General features: G+C 29.0%; 4 protein-coding genes across 4 annotated transcripts in view; 3 read left to right on the forward strand and 1 right to left on the reverse strand.

Annotated features, from left to right (window-relative positions):
• Positions 1-2,690: 2,690 nt before the first annotated feature.
• Positions 2,691-6,370, forward strand: LOC130813810 (protein GOS9-like). Its single transcript, XM_057679702.1, has 4 exons — positions 2,691-2,819; positions 3,521-3,712; positions 4,842-5,102; positions 6,178-6,370. The coding sequence occupies exons 1-4, from the start codon at positions 2,808-2,810 to the stop codon at positions 6,193-6,195; spliced, it is 483 nt and encodes a 160-aa protein (XP_057535685.1). The 5' UTR covers positions 2,691-2,807; the 3' UTR covers positions 6,196-6,370.
• Positions 6,371-6,574: 204 nt separating this feature from the next.
• LOC130811347 (uncharacterized) lies at positions 6,575-7,270 on the reverse strand. Its single transcript, XM_057677622.1, has 2 exons — positions 6,707-7,270; positions 6,575-6,586 (listed from the first exon to the last, which is right to left on the reverse strand). The coding sequence occupies exons 1-2, from the start codon at positions 7,268-7,270 to the stop codon at positions 6,575-6,577; spliced, it is 576 nt and encodes a 191-aa protein (XP_057533605.1).
• Positions 7,271-13,383: 6,113 nt separating this feature from the next.
• Positions 13,384-17,739, forward strand: LOC130813801 (uncharacterized). The gene is made up of 4 exons (XM_057679691.1): positions 13,384-13,589; positions 14,995-15,189; positions 16,042-16,302; positions 17,520-17,739. The coding sequence occupies exons 1-4, from the start codon at positions 13,440-13,442 to the stop codon at positions 17,532-17,534; spliced, it is 621 nt and encodes a 206-aa protein (XP_057535674.1). The 5' UTR covers positions 13,384-13,439; the 3' UTR covers positions 17,535-17,739.
• A 1,626-nt stretch (positions 17,740-19,365) lies between these two features.
• The window catches only part of LOC130813794 (uncharacterized), a 3,045-nt gene continuing 130 nt past the window's right edge, over positions 19,366-22,280 (forward strand). Inside the window, exons 1-6 of the mRNA XM_057679680.1 lie at positions 19,366-20,214; positions 20,301-20,559; positions 20,658-20,931; positions 21,034-21,512; positions 21,604-21,893; positions 21,974-22,280. The exon at positions 21,974-22,280 is cut by the window's right edge and continues 130 nt beyond it. Coding sequence (XP_057535663.1) covers positions 21,099-21,512; positions 21,604-21,717 — 528 coding nt within the window. The 5' untranslated portion in view covers positions 19,366-20,214; positions 20,301-20,559; positions 20,658-20,931; positions 21,034-21,098 and the 3' untranslated portion in view covers positions 21,718-21,893; positions 21,974-22,280. The remainder of the gene's footprint in view (positions 20,215-20,300; positions 20,560-20,657; positions 20,932-21,033; positions 21,513-21,603; positions 21,894-21,973) is intronic.

The raw sequence follows: 22,280 nt of genomic DNA on the forward strand, positions 1-22,280 counted from the left end.
ATCTATTGTTAATTAAATTAGATTCTTAATCAAAATCTAACCATATTCCGAAAAAGACATTTTTCAAACTTAATTTTAAAAATAGTTTGATTGAAAAAACAAAACAATGTGAGCCTAAATATTTTTGTGTAAAAAAGCATAATTTTTTAAAAAAGGCAAAACTATTATAGAAATTTTAAAGATTTTGATCAATACTCTTATAATTTGTTTCCCACTAATTAATTGAGTTTTGGCTCTATCCTTGGCGTGTATCACGAATGAATTGCTTTCGCATTTGTTTGAATATTAGTCTCTATCAAGATTTATTTTGGAGATCAATTCATGGGGTTCTTGACTTCTTCGAGCTGTTTCGTTATGTGATAGATAGAAGGAATTCAAGGAAATTCAATGCTTGTAAACATAGTCAAAGATTATTATTTTTACTATCTCTCTATAATAATATTCCCTCTGTTTTCATTTGTTCTTCTTATTTATTTTTTGTGTAGATTTCAATACAAACTTAAAATTTAAATAATTTTAATTGTGAGTTTTTTAAAAATTCTAAAAAGTTGATATTTGCAAAATATATATTGAGATGAATCTATCAAAATTCCATATGAATATGTTTTTTCATATAGATCGATGAGAAATCATAGTCAAAGTTTGACACTAAAATTCGTAAATTATATTTGAGAAGAACATATGAAAACAGAGGGAGTATTATTCAACTTAAAAATTCTCATACTTTGTAGTTAAATGGTGCTATTATATATAGAGAAACAAAGACATATAGTAGAATGTATGATTTTATTGAACAAATGAGTTGAATGATGTTTTATACACCTTCAACTCAGAGTAATTGTCCCATTTAATTTTTTGGCGTAATTTATTAATTACTTTTAATTTGTATTTTATTTTAATCTAGTTGTCAAAGTATAGTCAAATAGATCCTATTTGAGTCGCCTCAATATCAAATTTATTAATATGGATTTTTATAATTTTTTATTATGCGACTATAAAAGATATTAGAATTAAAATAATACATTGAATATTATAGTGTAAAAATTAAATGTGATAATTAATATATAAAATGAAGGAAGTAAAAAGGATTTGAAATACATATTCTAAATTAAAATGATTTTTTAAAACTTTAAATAATAAATTAGATTAATAAAGAAAGCGAAATGAGTTTATATATTTCTGTGTAAAAAAGATAATTTTTTTAAAAAGGCCAGATAAATAGAAATTAAAATATCTTGATCAATATCCTCATGTTTCCAATTACTCTCTCCGTTTCTTTTTATTTGTCTGCTTTAAGTTTTTTCACTTTATGAGAAAAAAGTTTAAGTTTGATTTTTAAAATATATATTCAAGACAAAATATATTAATATGGGATCTTGTTAGATTCGTTTTGATGCAAAGAATTTTAATATATAATTTTTATAATTTTTTATTATGCATACTATGAAATATCGAGACTTAAAATTTATGTTGAAATATATGAAAAAGTAAAGTGCACAAATAAAGAAAGGAGGGGAGTAATTGAGTTTTGGCTCTATCCTTGGCGTGTATCACGATTCACGAATGAATTGCTTTCTCATTTGCTTGAATATTAGTCTATCATTAGTAATTGATTATTAAAGACCTATCATAAATAAACTAATCAACGACTTAGTAACAGTTTGAAACTAGCATTAAAAATGGAAATATGAAATAGGAGTACTTAAGTACATTGATCGATGAAAATTTATGATTTGAAGATAAAATTTCAACTAAATTTTATTTGGAAAATGATATATAAAACTTTTATAAAATAGAATATTATATTTTATTTACGTCATTTAAAATTATTTTTGTTTTAAAAATATAAAAATTTAATTGTATTTTATTAGTTTAGCAATTATTTTTTCTTGAAAAGTTATAGTTATATCAAGTATTAATTATTTTTCAATTTTAAGATTAAATTTTCTTAAAAAGTTAAAATTATTAATAATAAAGAAAATTTATTATTAGTTTTTATTACAACCCTTAGGGCTATAAATATCTTTATCCATTTTATTTTTAGTAATATAATAAAAATGTTTAAATCCAGTGTCTAAGGACTAAGATTACATATATAACAACGAAAACCCTAATAATTAATTAATAATAGCAGGACAAAGTTTTTTTTTTCTTGTATTTTTTTTAAATGTATAGGAGGACAAAGTTGGGTAAAAGCTTAGTGGGAATAATGTTTAAAGCATTAATTGAGAATTTTATGAATTAGATTGAGTTTTGGTAATTACTCCTATATTTTTTTTGAAAAATTATCTAAAATAGTTCAACATTTTTATGATTTTTTATAAAATAATTCTACGTATTGATTATTCATTGGTGATCCAAATTTTAGGGGGGCATTTTTCTAGAATAACATGGTAATTTTTTATATTTTCTTAAAATGTTGAAAAATATGTTAAATTTTTATATATTTTTTTATTATTTAGAATTTTTTAAGTAAATTTTCAAAATTTTTCTCTAATTTTACATTAATTTTCAGTTTACTTTTTGACAAATTACCTACTATAGCAGGTCATTCGGTTACCGAAGTTTATTCTAGATAAATATCCGCTAAAATTTGAATTATTTAATAAGTGAAATTATAATAAAAATTAATATTATGAAAAAGTCGTATTAATCTTGGCAAACACCTCTACTAGTTAAGGGTTCACATTGGTAGGTGTGAAAATTATAATTCGAATCTTCTACTATATAGTAAGAGTATCATAGCCCTTAACATCTACAATTCACAACATTTTTATTTTTCAATAAACTATCATCCAACCCACCAAATGGCATCAACAGTATGAATTTCTTTATCTTTAACTTTTTTTTCCAAAATTAAGTTAATACTTCTTTTTTTTTTTTTCTCTCAATTTGTTTTAAGTTAAGATATTAGCATGTATTGATTAATGATTAAAGGTGTAAATGTGGAATATTACCTTTTATAAGTACTTGTTTTTATTTATTTTTTTTACGATAGGAGAAGAAAAAAGAGGGATTGTACATTTCTTATTTTGATACTAATAGTAATAGGAGGAGGATGAAGAAAATAGATGGAAAATAATTGAAAAGATAACCCAAAAATTCTTTCGCAATATTATCAAATAAACCTTCTAACATAGGAAAGATTTTTAGAGAAAACATATAAATCTTCTCTTTCTACGAACTAACTTAAAATATTTATCTTAAATAATTAACTAATTAAACAACTGGTTTATAACCAATATTTCAAGCTGGTCAAATCAGTCAAAAGTTGCGACCAATAGCTTGAAGCCTTCATCAACTAACAATTATTTACCAAACAAACCCATAACTAATTACAATTTTACTTAATTAAATTCCATAGGTCAATCATTTAGTTTGGTTCGAGTTGATTCAATCACATTAAATTAAATAAATATGGTGTGATTTTAATTTGTGGTTAAGGAGAATTGAAGACATACAACAAGGGATAATTAATTTGATAATAATAATATTAATTTGGTAAATTGCATATTTGCAGAAAGAAGAGAATATAGTGCAATATGGACCCTATGGAAATCAACTCCAAGCATCACTATTCTCGATGAAAATTGATGGAGATGAAGTTATAAAAGAAGTGATAATAAGGCATGGATATTGCGTTGATGCAATTGGTTTTCTTGTAGGTGGTAAGACTGTCTTAAGTGGCGGCTTACGAGGAACGGAATCTAAGGTTGAATATATTATTCCATTTTTTTTTTTTTAATATTGTTCATTGACCATTATGGACTTATAGTCACACCTTTAAAAAATAAATAAATCTAAAATTGATCATTGAATTTAATTTAATTTAATGACACTCAGGATGAAAATTTAGGTAAACAACCATTGAAATTACTACTCCCTCCAATTCAGTACTAACGTACGATTTGCTTTTTGGACACTATTCATCTCTTACTCTTAATTTATATATTTTATTATTAATCTATAAGTTAAAACATAGTCATTTGGATCTTGTTTGATTCGTCTCAATGCAAGGATTATTCATATCAACTTTTCATAATTTTTAATAATGTACAATTAGAGATACTAAAGATTGAATAAGTGCATTGGATAAAGTGTATAAAGTAAAGAAGACGTTAGTGCTGAATTGAAGGGAGTATAATAATTGATATAATCGATTTTAATTTTTTGAAATTAAGGTTTTGATATTTTACGAATGTTCGTCTGGCCTGTACTCACTTAATTCAGTATTTTAATATTTACAATTCTTTAATCTCTAACCTTCTTAAATTTTTTAGTTATTTGATTTTGTACGTATCGCTATTTATCATTATTGTTATTGTTGTATAAACAATATTCTACATTTTCTGTTATTATAGAATAGAATATGCTATATATATATTAGGATATCATGCATTTTTTGTTTTTAGCTTCACACGTAAATGATGATTTATATTACAAAGTTGATTATGACAACTTTATCTTATCAACTTATTTTTCAAACTGGTAATTTCTGAATACTTCTAATATCATGGTAATTTCAAAAAATATATTTTTCAACAAAAGAAACATGGCCTATTAAACATTTGGTGGAAAATCAATGAAGAAGGAGAAGAAAATAGAAAATTGAATTTAAAAAGTTATTAAAAAAATAAGAATAAGAAAAATTTAATATTACAGACTAAAAAAAATAAAGTAAAATTTATGGAACCGAGGGAGTAAAACATAATATAATAATGAGTACATTTCTTTTCTAAGTGTGTAATTAATTAGCTAATTTCGCTTCCCTAATTAACACTTTGTTTGTTTTTTTTTTTTTTTTTTTTTTTCCAATTTTAATGTAATATATTATATTTCAGATAGTGCTGAATGATGGAGAATACATAACAAAAATAAGTGGAACTTCTGGAGAATATTTGAATGCTAATAACAATCGTTTGATCTCCTCTTTGATGATACATACAAATTTTTGTCCGGCTGGATATGGACCTTTTGGATCTAAACTAAACAGCAAAAATTTAAATGTTTTTTCATCTCCAGACAATTTGGAGGGTCGTTTTGCTGGTTTCTTTGGAAGTGCCCCTGGCTACGTCTTTTCTCTTGGCATCTATGTTGAAAAGGTAACACGTGCGCAACAGACATTTGAACTAGATAAATTTCCTATTATTTACGATGCTAAGTATTTCATTTAAAATAAGGAATATTTTGTCACGTTGACGTTTGATACCATATCAAACAATCAATTCAAACTAAAAGTTGAAGTCGACGGTTAAAGTTACAATAAGCACCAAAATAAACTGAATTTTTAATCACACATTTTTAAATGAAACGATTTCACGATGAGATCATTATTATTGGACTGATCATACCCAATATATCCCGCTCATAGCAAAAACTAAGGCCAGGGTCTGGGAGGAAAAGACGGCGGCAACTCATACCCATAAAGGAGAGCGCGGCCAAAGGAGTCCCTCGGCTCGAGGAAGATAAAGAGACGTGATTACACGTGAAAGATAGCTTAAAGGCCTATAAAAATAAAAGTAGAACCCAATATTCACTTATTGTCTTAATATATAATCAAATAGAGAAAATTGATTATTATATGAACTTGTCTTATGGTAAGACGGTCTAATTGCAAAACCCAATTGAATTTTTACAATCATTTATTTTAAATCATGTCTTATTAGTTAAGCCATATTATCGTCACCTAATCAAAAGCGCTTGTGGCTCAATAAATAGAGTATCTGTATATGGAGTAGAAGGTTTGGGGTTCGAACCCTACTGGGTGTAGGTATCAGTTGGGGGGTTCTTGACTGCGCACATCGCTCCTTACTCCCTCTTTAGGAGAACGGGTCTGATTTGTCCGCATCTTTCAGGAAAAAAAAAAACCCCTACCCGTACCCTGCCTTGTGCTGAATACTGGAAGCGTCCTTTACCTTTATATTATCGTCACCTAATTACTTAGCCAAAATTAAAATTTATTTTATTAAAATATATTTTAGTTATTTTATTTGATTATAAAGTAGGCCAAGAAAAAATAATAGATAAAGTAAAAATCAAATCTAAGACTTTTCTTAAAAAGTGATATTTAGGATCTCTAAGTGATACCCGATTTTCAACATATTTTTCTAATTAAAGTAAGGTTATTGGCCGATTTGTTATTAAAGAAGCTAATCTAAAACTTATTTTTATTTGCAGGCATCACTCACTGAGTGATTTGAAGGCAAATCTAATTAAGAAGACGGTTATGTTGTGCTGTGCCCTTTGTTTCAATGCATTTGTAATTTCCTTTCATGCTTGTTTTTCATTCAATAAGCCATTCGAGATGTACTATAAATATTGAATGGCCCTAAGCCCTTTCCTTCGATTATGATTTGTTGTTGCATCTACCGTTTAAAAGTACTGGTTTCTTCAAGTTTTTCCCATTTGTCATTGTTAAAGCAAGTACCAATAACAGTGGCGGACCCAGGAATTTCAAATTGGGGGGTCAAAATCCGAACGTCACGTCGTTCGGATAATCTGATCGTCGTCCGAATAATTTTTTTTTAAAGAAAAATAGAAAACATAATAGAAACAATATTTACAATTTACAATATCAAATCCGATGCTAAAAGTTTTACAATCCAAAATATAAAAAAAAAAAATACAAGCGTTCAAATGAAAATTACAAATTCATCCTTCGAGTTTTCATAATTTTAAAGCGATCAATAATCTTTTCATCAGAAACTTGTAGAAACACTTCCTTCTCAATGTAAGTAACCAAACAATCATTCACTAGTTGATCACCCATGCTATTTCTCAACTTATTTTTGACAAACGTCATTGCGGAAGACACTCTTTCTACACTTGCCGTAGCAACAGGAAGAATCAACATCAACTTGATTAGCAAATGTATAAGAGGAAAAGTCTCATGTCTCCTTGTTTTAACAAGCATCATGGAAAGAGAATTGATATCTTGCAAATCATGAAATCTTTCATCATTTTGCATAGAATCCAAGAAGACATCAAGTTGAAGATCAAGAGCCGTTAAATCATAGCATGAAAACTCTTCGGGATATAAAGAAGCAAGTTTAAGTATCCTCTCTTTATCACAAGATGAAAAGTTACTTCTAGGACTCAGGGAAGCCATGCATGTAAGTAACTCCATGTTCTTCTCATTAAAACGGTTATCAATCTCTTGAAGATGCAAATCAATTACTTCCAAAAAGATTGCAACCCGAAAATGATGTAGATTTGTTGCTTGTTTAGCAAAACGTCTTGATCTTCCTTGAGGTACATATTGAGCATCCATAGATGGAACATCAATCTCGTGTTTAGTACAAAATAAAATGACTTTGTATAAGAGACTATCCCATCCTTAATCCCTCATCTTTTGCAACACATTCGTTGTACTTTTAACAAGGCTAATGGCATTCACAATATCTTGTTCCTTTCTTTGTAAAGCAACACATAAATCATTAGTGTAGCAAAAAAAATAGTCAACATGAAATGAGCCATAAAAATAAAATCAAAGGACTCCAGCACGCTTCTTTTCTTTTTTTTTTTTTTTATTTTTTTTATTTTTAAAACCGCATTTTATTTTTTCAGATTGGGGGGTCCACTGCCCCCCTTGCCCCTAGCTAGGTCCGCCCCTGACCAATAATCTTAATGATGAAGTTAACTTTAAACATATAATCGAACATGCTTTGTCTTGTACTTTAGAGAGGATCGATAAAGATGTGTCGATAAAGATGTGTCGAATATGGGTGGTTTAAGGTTTGGAACGGTTGATGAGAGTTGCTTGATCAAAGCAACAAATAAAGAAGTAGAACAGTGAGTGGCTCGACCAATCGCTCGATCGAGTGAAGTATTGCTCGACCGGTTGAGCGGTGTTGGCTCGGTCGAGCAAGGTGTGCAGAACAAGTCAGTAGCTTCTCTGGAAGCTCGCTCGACCGAGCGAGGTAGTGGCTCGGGTCGAGCGGAAGTTCAGCAGACCACATTGGATCCTGTTTTTGGTCAGAATATGAAGTGACTATGCAATTATGTGGTGCATTACTCTATTGTTTATTGTAATGTTTATTGTCATAGTTAATTAGGATGTTAATTGAGATGTTACATGTATGTTTATGGTGATTTATGAGGGAATACTAAGAGTGATGAATATCTTGGCTATAAATAGGATTCATCACTCATAGTAACATTCACCACAAACACACATATTGTTGAGAGGGCTATTGTATTGTTAGAAACTTGAGAGTGTTCTTACTTTGCTTTAGTATTTGTGATCTTGAGAGATTGTTCTCAAAATAAGGGTGGTAATTTATTATACTTGTAATTGTTGAATTCATTATAATAAACTATATTTGAGGGGGAGGTATTTAAGATACCTCATAAACACTTGTGTTCATTTTGCATTATATTTTTCATTTGTTTTTCTTTGTTAAACCTCTTTGAGGCTTGCGCTTTTAGTCATTTTGAATTGTTTTATTTATTATTCTCGTATAAATTTTTCTGTTTATATCATAAATTTTAGACATAATTAACCTTGTGTATCCTTATTTTAATAATGCTTATGGTACTCATTTATTTTCACTAATTTTATTTTAATATTTTTATATTACTTATGGTCTCCATATATTTCTTAACAAATTTATTTAAATACTATATTTATAATAGTTATAGTCTTTATATTTTTTCCACTAACTTTATTTTAATATTTGTATATTATTTATGGTATCCACTGTATTTATATCACTACAAGTTGATAATCAAAGTCTAAATGAATACTTCTCAAAATAGGAAATTTCATAAAGCTGACTTAAGAACATAAAATATGCCTCATACTACCAAAACAAGATTAAATTAAACACTTAATGGAAGCATTGATTTAATATATTATTAAATAAGAAAAAAATTAAATGCGTTGATATCATACTAGAACTATTTTTCTAGCAAATCTCATTAGACAGTTTTCCAAAATTGTTTGCCGTCATGAATTCGAATATGTCACTCCTTTGATTTTCAACATGTGTACGCATTTTTTTTTAGCTCAAGCTTTTTCTTTGTGCTGGGATTTTGTGGCTCAAATCGAGTCTAAGATCAGTCTAAGATGAATTAATTGTGGGTTAAAAAAGGCTAAATGCGTGGGGTGCGGAGATCTACATGGAGCGCGGATACGCGGGGTGCGGAGAAATACGCGGGGCATTAATGTGCGGGGTGCGGAGTTTTACGCGGGGCGAGGAGAAGGTTTTGTCTTGGGCAAATTGTTGGACGCGTGCCGCGGAGATCTACGCGGATCGCACGTGCGGAGGGCGCGGACTTCATGCGGGTAATGCGTGAAGCGGTTTTTTCACGTTTTTGCCGGTTATTCTTGGTTTTTGACGGTTTCTTTTTGTATTCTTAAGCTAATTTTTTTAGGCAAATGTTATATGTAGCCCTAAGGGCTACACATAACCATTAATGCTAATAAGATTCTTTTATATTCCCCATATAACCATTAAGGCAAATGGTATTGATTTTTTTTTTCAATATAAGAGCAATTTATTACTTTAATTTTGTGGTGAACAACTCATCCGAATTATTAATAAACTTGTCAAAGATTCCATTGAAATTAGTCCATGTACATTTATTATAGGAATTTGCTAATTTTTATACATAGCCCTAATATATATATATATATATATATGTATATATATATATATATATATATATATATATATATATATATATATGTATATATATATATGTATATATATATATATATATATATATATATATATATATATGTATATATATATATATATATATATATATATATATATATGTATATATATATATATATGTATATGTATATATATATATATATATATATATATATATATATATATATATATATATATATATATATATATATATATGTATATATATATATATATATATATATATGTATATATACATATATATATATATATATATATATATATATATGTATATATACATATATATATATATATATGTATATATATATATATATATATATATATATATATATATATATATATATATATATATATGTATATATATGTATATATATATATATATATATATATATATATATATATATATATATATATATATATATATATATGTATATATATGTATATATATGTATATATATGTATATATATATATATATATATATATATATATATATATATATATATATATATATATGTGTGTGTGTGTGTGTGTGTGTGTGTGTGTGTGTGTGTATATATATATATATATATATATATAAATATATATATATATATATATATATATATATATATATATATATATATATATATATATATATATATATATATATATATATATATATATATATATAATATGTATTGTAGGAAATTAGTGATACATGCATCGTATATTTGTCTGTAGTTCCTAGAAAAATTATAGAATTGATCAGAGCCACTGTGATCGAGTATTTAAAAAAAATGGAAAGTGAAGTTATAAAAATGCAAGATATAAGCGGAAAAAGATTGAAACTGATTATGCAAAGTGTTGTAGCTAACGTGGTTTACTATCACACAGAGAAATTAACGTGGTTTACTATCAATGTAATAGCTACATCCACCGGCACCGAGAATAAACTTTTCACTATAAACTGAGAGATTACAAGATGAACGAGAAACCACAACAATGGCTCTCCAAGCTTTTTCTCTCTTAGTTTTCCTCACTTTGTATCGCATGCCCTAATTCTAATTACATGGGATCTTTATATAGTATACCTCGTAATAAAAAAAAGGACTTTGTTATACATAGCCCTAAGGGCTATGTATAAAAATTAGCAAATTCTTATAATAAATGTACATAGACTAATTTCAATGGAATCTTTGACAAGTTTATTAATAATTCGGATGAGTTGTTCACCACAAAATTAAAGTAATAAATTGCTCTTATATTGAAAAAAAAAATCAATACCATTTGCCTTAATGGTTATATGGGGAATATAAAAGAATCTTATTAGCATTAATGGTTATAACATTTGCCTTTATTTTAATATAGAGATAAGATAATATCCATAATGATTCTAAGACAAACTTACCCACTAACGTAAATTATCCATTTGACCGTTAAGTATTTTGTTGACCCACATGCAGTCTACGACTACAATACGTGAATGTTAAATGGTAAAATGTAATCCCTCCGAACCAATTTAGTTGTCCCATTTTTTTATTTGGCAAAGTCTTTTTAGTTGTCCTATTTGTATTTTTGTCAATTTTTTTTTACCTAAATATCATTAGTTCATACAAGTAATTACGAATATACCCTCATATACCTTGCTTACCCAACTACCCTTCACTACTTACCCTTTTTAATGGACCCCACACCATCCTTAATAACCGTGTCCAAGCAAATGGAATATCTAAATTGATTCGGAGGGAGTATAATTTTAATCTCCATCTAACCTTCATCTTGATTTTCATCTTCAATCTCTTCATTTTCATTTTTATTTTCAATCTCCTCCACCTTCATCTTCACCTTCATATGAAATTAAATTATTTCTGTAGGTAGTTTTTGACAATATATTTTATCTTATATAACTTTGACAAATATCGTAAACTTTTAATAATGTACGTTTTCCATGCCTATATTTATTCGTAATTAGTATAAATTTTATTTTATTAATTTTGTTTCGTACATAAATAATATAGTGAGGAAAAGAGAGTATTAAAGTGACGACACCACAACAAGACTCGAACCCAAATAAATTAACTCTAAAATAAGTGATAATGCTTCAATAGATACAAACCATATTTTTTTGTAATTTGCAGTAGTTTTTGTACTATAATTTAAAAATTAAGTGCAATAATTAAACAATTGTCCTACCTAAGACTGTATTGAAAATCTAGAATACAATTTTTCAAGTCGTAATTTAAGTTTTGGTACCATCCAAAACGTGTGTCACGAATGGTTTACATTTACTTTTAATTGATTATTAGTCTTTGTCCTTTGTATTAAAATTATTTTGTCACCATTCATTGTGTGTATCACGAATTCGGAAAAGTTTAGAATATCAACAATCAGGAATTTCTCCAAAGCATACATTAATCACATCAATTCAATGTATAATAAATATGAGAAGAAGACATGGAATTGTTAGTTGAGTATGAAAACTCGTTGGATCTAGATTTTAGAAATGTTTATTACATTTTAACTTCTTTTTCAACAAAACTTATATTTTGAAACATTAATATTAATAATTCAATCTTTCATTTATTTATTATGAATAATTTTAATTTTAAATTATTTTTTAATAGATTAACCTTTGTCTTTAGTTTGCTGTCAGCATATTTATAAGACATGTTGATAGCAAACTAAGACAAAAATTGAATTATAATAAAATAAAAGCTTATGCTGATAGCAAACTAAAAATAAATATTGAGTTATTAAAAAATAATTCAAAAATAAAATTATTCAAAGCGAATGGGTAAAAAATTTGATTATTAATATTAATATTTCCTTTATTTTTTATTTGAGGGTACGCTACATAACTACTAAGGTAAAGGGACAATAGAATTAATCTTTATATTAGGTGGTGAGAATTATACCCAATATTATACAGGTGAAAAAAAAAGGTCTCAATCACTATACTATGCTAATCCATGATTTTCACCTTGATCATCGAAACTTAATGTACCTTTTTCTATGAACTTCATTAAATTTTTACTTTTTACATGATTATTACATTGAATTTTTAGAAAGTATTTTAAAACAAAATTCAAGCATCACATCTAATAGTGCTTATTTTTACAACAATGTCACATCATTAAGTGTTGGAATTAAGCAGAGACGGAGCCAAAATATGAAAAATTGTTTGACACCTTATATATATATATATATATATATTATAAATATTTTCTATTTTTGAGTCTAAATGCAAGTTATTAAACTAAAAAAAATATAAATAAATAAAAATTACTCCTATTATTTAGGATAGTTTAGATTACTTTGTATAGTCGGTCACCTAGCACTTACAAATTAAGTCAAAATTTGACATGATTGAGTTAGAGATATTAATTTTCGAGCGAAGATGAGATCAAACAAGTTTGTAGACAATCTGTTGAATCTTGTTTCGTTAATAGTTAAAGTTATTTTTCTTGACTCAAGTTTATTTATCCATGTACTGCTAATCTAATTTCTGTAAAAAATCAACTCAACAAAATCACGTCAAGTCTTATTTTACTAGTGATGAGAATTCACACCATACCTTGAAAATAAGGGCAAGAAATAAAAATCTCCTTCGAATAAATAAATATCACATTTAATGACATTTAAATTCATAATTTTTTAGCATCACAAATTAAAATCCCTACCAAATTATTTTCAAAGAAATCAACAAATAAATTATCTTTATTGTGTTTTCATATTGTTATTGTACCTAGTGTATCCAGTCCACAAAAAATTATGATCAGAATATGAGGCAATTGTATGATATGGGTGAATTATATATAGTTCCATTCTTCTATATATTAGGAGTATTATCGTCCTCCATCGCAGCACTTCTCACAAATATTATAAATAATCAGTATTACTATCTTCATCCAACCCACCAAATGGCGTCAAGAGTATGAATTTCTTAGTCTTCATATGTATTTTCCTTAAATTAGTTTGAATTTTTGATGTAAAAAAAGTTTGTCGTACTCCTCATTGTTTTAGGCCTAGGATATATATCTTAATTAGCATATAATGATAGGATATATAATAGTATAGTTTAAGAGAATGAGGCTAGACAACTCGAATAAGGAGGAGAAGATATAACACTTATACCTCCAAATGAGGTTCACTGGCTAATAAAAAAATTGGTCTTAGGAGAACTTACTCTTCAAATTTATAAAGTGATATATATTTTCTTTTTCTCTTTCTCTAATGTGGGATAACTCACAAGTAGACAACAACGGGCACTTCAAACTCCCACTCAGTTATGAAAGCCCAACAACAAATCGAGCTCTGATACCACGACAAGAAACCAAGTCAACCAAAAGCTTAAGCTGATGGTTATATCCCCTACATATGGAACCAAAAACCTAGGTCACGAGTTTAAATCTCATTCATACCTCTTATCAAGTAGAAATAGAATTATTAGCCAAGTAAGACGAAAACTGGTGTTGCATTTAATTCTAGCTCAAGGGGTTTTCGTGTGAGAGGTCGTAATAGAGTATATGTAAAACTTATATTTGAACTACAATTTTTAATTTAAATTTTTGGTTGAGGTGGTTCCTTGACTATAAGATACTTCCTCTACCTCAGCTTTGTGTCCCATTTTTCCTAATATTATTCACTAATAACTCGTAATTAGTTTTGGATTGAATCGAGCTTGGATCCACGTCAAATTAATGTTAGACAAATTGAATCTGTTTACAATCTATTAGATAAAGAATTAAATTATATGAATAATTTAAAGTAACATACAAAATCAACTTTCAAATACATATTTTTTTTATCTTTTATTCCTATTATATATTCCGTTATGTTTAACACTATATATTAATCACTCTTTTTATATTTTATTTTTTGTAATCTCATAAATAAAAACACTATTAATAAGATTTTATTTAATTCATTTTAATATATATTTTACTAAAATAAACTTTTTATAATTTTACTTATACAAAATTAGATATTAAATTAATGTATAGATAAATGTGCCATTCTAAATGACACAAATAGTAGGCACATGAGCGAGTATATTTTTTATTTAAGGATAAAGGAAAATTAATATAGACAAAAGAGAAGCAATATTACTTTTTAATCATAATATATGCGGTGAAAATCAAGCTTCGATCATGAGAAAGAAAGAAATAAAATTCTACTAATAATATAATATAACCCATAATTCTCACATACATTTAAAGTTACTATTGATTACAATAATAAAAAAAATGATATGTAATGATGTAACAAAAATCTATATATGCATTGAATTAGATATAATTTGTTTTGCATTAAATTTAATTTACAGTTTTTTTGCAGAAATTGATTGTCGTACAATACGGACCATATGGAAATCAATTTCAAAAGGAAAATCAACGCTTCTCCATGAAAATTGAAGGAAATGAATTTATAAAAGAAGTTATTATAAGGCATGGGAAATGCATCGATGCAATTGGGTTCGTCGCTGGTGGTTTAACTGTCACGAGTGGTGCCTTAATCAATAATGAATCCAAGGTTAAATATTATTATCATTTTAATTTCGCAAAATTATAATATTAATAATTTTTTTTTATTGTGGATGCGTTAAAAATTTTGTACATATTTGGAAATAATAAGATCTGGTTCTTTACGTGGTTATTACGTGTGTTAACAACAGGATAAAAATTCAAACTTGCTTGGCCTTCTAATATTTTATGTTGATAATAACATATGCCCTCTTTAACTTACGATATACAATCTGCTATTAATTATGGAACTTTAATCATTAACTTAAATTTTTGGTAGAATTGGTTCTTTGATATGGTATTTAAAACCGACATGACAAAAAAGTGACGAGTTTGACTCTCATTCACCCCTCAATTTGAGTGGAACTTTTAGCACCATGAATAAGGAGAATATATGTTCCATCCAACCATTAATTAGTTTAAATTTTTAATTGAGTTGATTTTTTTATATAGTATTATCAGATACCAACGTTACAAAAAAGTTACAAGTTTGACTCTCATTCACCCCTCAACTTAAAAAGAATATTGAATTCACCATGTATGAAGAGGATATATATTGTATCCGGCCATTAGTTTAAACTTTTAGCTGAATTTATAACTTTATTGATAAATAATTTCAACTATGTTTTTTGTTTGATGATAGTGATCCCAAATTAAGCATATAATGTGGCGACGCTCTGGCGTCCATTTTCATTTTAGCGTCCTATTACATAGCGTCAACCTCGTAGTATGCGTCTCATCGCCTTTTTCTCGATTTTTTAGCGACAAAATGACGAGACTATATGCCGTCGCCTTATTTCCTATTTTAGTATTATAATATTAATATGAATTTTTTGTTCCAATTATAATTATGATATGCAAGATTAAGCTGGGAAGAGGTGAATTCATAACAAAAATAAGTGGAACTTCTGGAGAGTATACATACGCTGGTCATGATCGTGTGATTTCTACATTGAAGATATATACAAATTTTAATCCAAAAGGATATGGACCATTTGGAACTGGAGAGGATACAAAAAATGTCACTGCCTTTTCATCTCCAGATGAATTAGAAGGTCGCTTTGTGGGATTCTTTGGAAATGCTCCTGGCTTCATTTACTCTCTTGGAATCTATGCTGAAAAGGTAACAACCATGTTTATTCGAATCATTGAATCGATTTTTAAGTTAAGTGTTTTGAGTCTGTTTAAAATTGGGTTTTGTCTCTCATTGACTATTACATGTAATAACTTTTAATTCAGTTTGAAGTCAGACTAAAATCGAATTCGGTTACAAAGTCACATAAATATTAGATTGTCGGGTTCGTTTTGAAAACCTATAGCTAAAATCAATGTTTGATTTTACAAAATTACTTGCACATATCACGGTGTATACATACATCTGGTCTCCTGAGAGACCGTTTCTGTAAGAGTCGTGTCTCAGGTTCAGCCCATATCACGTCTGTAAGAGTCGTTTCTGTAAGACCGTTTCAAAACGGTTCGTTTTGAAAACCTATAGCTAAAATCAATGTTTGATTTTACAAAATTACTTGCACATATCACGGTGTATACATACATCTGGTCTCCTGAGAGACCGTTTCTGTAAGAGTCGTCTCTCAGGTTCAGCCCATATCACGTCTGTAAGAGTCGTTTCTGTAAGACCGTTTCAAAACGGTTCGTTTTGAAAACCTATAGCTAAAATCAATGTTTGATTTTACAAAATTACTTGCACATATCACGGTGTATACATACATCTGGTCTCCTGAGAGACCGTTTCTGTAAGAGTCGTCTCTCAGGTTCAGCCCATTATGGCTTAATTAAACTAAAAGTATTAGGCCGTGACAATTCATCACATAATCTTACTGTGGCCCACTCGTGTGGGCACGGGACACCCGTGGGCTCGGGCCCACAAACCCACGGGTCAAGAGCGTAGACTTGCACATACACTCATTGAGGTTAATTGTTTTCCAAAACCATATGGTAGTAGGAAGATTTGCTCACTCAATATATATGCAAGTCAACAACCCACTATTTATCGATGTGGGTGTCTCACATGTGAAGTATTTCCAACAAAAAGATGATAATGGGTTAATCAAATTATGAATGGTCTCTATAAGAAACCGTCTCTCACAAGAATTTGTGTTAATTTTGTTGTCTTATGGCTTTCATGGTGTGCATTTGTGCAGTAAATAAATCTCTCATTGCTAAAATGTTAAAATTTTTATCTGTTAATTTATTAAATGAGTAGAAGAAGATATATATCTATTGAAAACACCCGTAAACAAAATACTTAGCTCAGTTTATTATTTAATACTTTCTCTTATATTATATTTTCGTCATTTAATTAGCTTTTTGAATTTTCAGGCAGGCGCTGATTAGAGCTTAAGAAAATCATCAGGGAAATGGTTTATATATATGCGATCTTTCTGTTTGTTTGTGTCCTTAGTTTGAGTGCATTTGTAATATTATTTCTTTGATGCATGTTTTTCCTTCAATAAGCCATCCACATCTACAATGAATATTGAATGGCCCTTAGCTTCAAATATGCTTTGTTGTAACATGTAATCATCAACATGAGTTTATCATGTAAAATATATATATATATATATATATATATATATATATATATATATATATATATATATATATATATATATATATATATATATATTTACTATATTTTATTGTTGTTACTACTTGAGTCAATATATTATGGAATTTGTATCCAATTTATTTTGAATTATCTTATTATTTTCAACTATTTTTTCATTTAGCAATGGTTACTATAATTTAATATTATTTCATCTGCTAATCTATTCGTTGTTTTATTCTTAACCAATCATGTGTTTACCTTATTATTTTTTATCTTATCCACCAACTCCAAACTATTATTTATTTATTATTATGTATCTTATTCACCAATTACAAACTATTATTTATCATTCTCTAGTTTATTTTAAATGTTTCTTTTAGTATAATTTATGTTTAATTAGAATTATGTTTAGGGTTTTATATGTTGTTTTATGTCGATTTCAATGTCTAGCGAGTAGTTCAATTATTTAGGATTGAGGGATTAATTTCAATTTTGGAATGCAATGTTGCTACATGGTTATTTGTATGAAACTGAATTCATGATTAATCTATGTTTAATGAACATTAATTTAAACATCTTTGTTAACTTTTCAATAAAACGAAAGTTTAAGATTAGGGTTGATTTAGGATTGAAGTATATTTAGATTAAATACATTTTAGTTTAGCGAATAAAACAGAAGTTTCAGGATTAAACTAGTAGATCTTAAAAAGATATTAATTGATACTTGCTACATTACGGTTATTGGTACTATTTATCGTTCAAGCTTATTTTATATACTGAAGCTACACTAGTGGAAAAAACGTATCTATTGCGTGTCATTTGCTGCGGTTTTTATTAAACGCAACATTAAATAGCAAAAAAGAATTAGGCAAAAAAAAAAAAATAGAGCATATGCTGCAGTTTTTCATAAGCCCGTAGCAAATAAGGCATTTTAAAAAAATTGAAAATTGACTATGTACTGCGGTTCCATAAAGCTCGCAACAAGTACTCTCTTTTACATTTTTTAAAGTTCTTCAAGTTCTTAATTTAGTTCTTTAAGTTGTTTAATTTTTAAGTTTTACATTCTTTTCAAGTTGTTATATTTAGTTTGTTAATTATTTTGATATGTGTATTTTGTTTACTTATTCATGTAGTTTGTTAATTAATTATGTATGTAGTTTACTTATATGTATGTATGTAGTTTAATTAATTAATTATGTAGTATACTTATGTATGAATAGTCACAATAGTTTACTTATGTATGTAGTTTGTTAATTAATTAAAATATACATAATTTGAATAATTTAAATAATATGAAGGTTAAATAGGGTTTTTAAAGCGTTTTTGGCACTTTCTCGCATAAAGTAGTTCAAACTTGGTTTGTTTTGCATGAAACTTGGCACACAACACTTTTTGGTATATATTTTTGTGTTAAAATGGTTAGAATCGAAAATAATATTCATATGCTTGATATTATGTGCTAAGTTGCGCTTTTAAGGTTTTTAAAGCGTTTTTGGCACTTTCTCGCATAAAGTAGTTCAAACTTAGTTTGTTTTGCATGAAACTTGGCACACAACACTATTTGGTATATATTCTTGTGTTGAAATGGTTAGAATCAAAAACAATAGTGATATGCTTGATATTACGTGCTAAGTTGCGTTTTTAATGTTTTTAAAGCGCTTTTGGCACTTTCTCGCATAAAGTAGTTCAAACTTGGTTTGTTTTGTATGAAACTTGGCACACAACACTATTTGGTATATATTTTTGTGTTGAAATGATTAGAATCCAAAACAATAATCATATGCTTGATATTACATGCTAAATTGCGTTTTTGAGGTTTTTTAAGCGTTTTTGGTACTTTCTCGCATAAAGTGGTTCAAACTTGGTTTGCTTGGCACGAAACTTAGCACACAACACTATTTAGTATATATTATTGTGTTGAAATGGTAAAAATTGAAATTATGTTCCTATGTTGTTCTAGTATATTTCTATTCATATTCATTCAGGTACTCATCAACAATGCACTTTTTCAAAGATAAAATTGTCCCCGAGATTGAAACTTCAGATAATGAGCATCATAGTGAGTTGGATAAGGAATATGATCTGGAGATGGAGAAGGACATAATTGATGATGATCATGATTCCGAAGAGAGGGGTGACAAAGAGGATGACGACCCAGTTGTTAGACATGAGAATATGGTTTAAAACGCCCCACCATATCCCTCGGAGATAGAAATAGTACCAACGGATGCTCTCACAACCACTACTAGCATTGGTTCTAAGAAGAGAAAAGGACGAGGTCCTATGAAAAGCCTCAAAGTCACAGAACCCATGCACTTGGAATACAATGCATTGGGTCAACCCTATGGCAAATGGCGTAGGCAATATGGAAAACAAATCGGCATATGTATCCGTAAGAATTCCATATTGTACGCATGGAACGAGGTTCCAAAGGGTTTGAAGAACTCTCTATGGGATGATAATGTGGTAAGCAACTTTACTATTTTTATTCATTTTGTTTCATTTTAAAATTAATTTAATTGACACTAATAAATACAAATTTTCTTTTGTAGAATCTTTTTCACATTGAGAACGATGAAGAGAAGAAGAATATATTTCTTTCAGCTATTGCTGAAAGATTCAGAGATTTCAAATCCAAGCTTGTAACTAGCTGGATCACCAAGAAACGTGCCCGTAAGACCGAGAAGGTCAAAACGGAAAATGAACGTGGAGACCAAACACCTTCAAAGATGCCCTATGAAATATGGGGTCATATATCGAAGAATGAATGGGAAGCGTTTGTTGCCAAAAAAAACAACTTCCATCAAAGTTGTTAGTGTTGCATTATATTATAGCTTTTACTTTAATTTAGTTCTTTTGATTCAATCATTAAACTAATATATGACATTTAATTTCTATTGATTAATTAGGAAAAGCGGTGGCAAAGCTTCTGAATCAGCAAGCAAAATGAAGTTTTACCATCGCTTGAGCCCAAAAACGTACGATGAGGCCCGAAAAGTGTGGGTGGATGCGAGTTTATACCCTAATCAGAGTCTGACGACCTCATCTACGGCTACCTCTGCATCCGTGAATACTTCTACTGGAGATTGGTTGCGAGATTGGAACTAGGGACTTCATTTCCGAGATTCAAGTGGTAAATTTACCATTACTGATTCGGGAACGAAGAAGGTTGCTGATGCTATGGTGAGTTTTGAAATTATTAATTATATGCTTGATTTGTTTTGTATTTTTTGGCTTTGATTAACTTAAACTAATTATTATATATGTCACTTTTTATTTGAACAGATGGGCTAGAAGGAAAAAGAAGCAACGGGGGGTTCACCCCTAGAGGCAATATTGATGCATTGCATATGGTCTTAGGGAAAGACCATAGAGGGCTGGTAGTCGGAATAGGAGGTATCCGCGTGGTGTTAAAGAAGGCCTTCGGCAAAGAGTGTGTCGCTACTCAATCTAGAACAATGCTACCTGAAGAAGTAGCGACCCTCAGAAGGGAAATTACGATTGGCGTTCTCGACAAAGTTGCATTCGTTTTGCAGAAGATGGGAGCACCCATTGTAGACTTGGCAAATATGATTTTCGAGGATCAGCAAAGTCAACATGGGGATCCTAAGGCTTCGATCGAGCGAACACCCGAGGCCATTACTCCCGTTGCTCAAAATCCAACACCCCAGTCCATTACTACCCCTGAAGCTCAAAATCCTACACTGAAGACCGTGAACTCCGCTACTCAAATTCCTGAGCCAACACCCGAGCCTGTGGTAAAGGTACATATTTTCTTAATATATAAGCACCTATTAATTTAAATTGCAACGTGTTTTTTTATATTGTAAGTATTCTAAACGACATAATTTTCAGGAGACGACTCCTTGTTCTCTATTGTTGCCTCAGTTAGGTGTGGCCAATGGTGGTGACTTAACTGAGGTTGCATATGGTGTTGCACAGCCAACCAAAGAGAGCCAATGGTGGTGACTTAACAGTGCATTCCATGCCTATTACAGGTAAGTGTGACAGTAGAAACTATTGTAAAGGGGTTTGAAGATTTCTCACTCCCAGTTCCAATGCCAGAGTGGAGCCTTGAGAAACTATCAGACGCCCAAGGTAGTTTCGTCACGTGACCATATGCTTGGGTTCAATTCACTACTAAGGTAATAATCATTTGTATGTTATTTGTTTTTGTTATTTTAATTGCATGCTTATACTAATTAAACTGTATAAATTCAAATAGAAAAAGAGTCTAAAGGGCTCTAAGAGAGAGATCAGTTCCTCATCAAACGTTGGTTCAAAGTCGATGACAACCAATCCAATTTTGACTGATGCAGAGCTAAAAGATCTCTCTTCAGATTGCAAATGGCAGCACACATGTGCATCTCGCATGTGTGAGGAGCGCCCAATCATGCTACCCCTGCAGAAGGACCAATTCAGCTTTGCTGAAAACTCTTTTATAATTATCGGTCCTAGTGATATTGGGCAATTTTTGAGAGGAAAAATGTTGAATGTAGCTCTTATACATGTCTACATGACGTGATGTTCAT

The sequence above is a fragment of the Amaranthus tricolor genome, chromosome 1 (genome assembly GCF_026212465.1).
Source record: "Amaranthus tricolor cultivar Red isolate AtriRed21 chromosome 1, ASM2621246v1, whole genome shotgun sequence".
Classification (NCBI taxonomy): domain Eukaryota; kingdom Viridiplantae; phylum Streptophyta; class Magnoliopsida; order Caryophyllales; family Amaranthaceae; genus Amaranthus; species Amaranthus tricolor.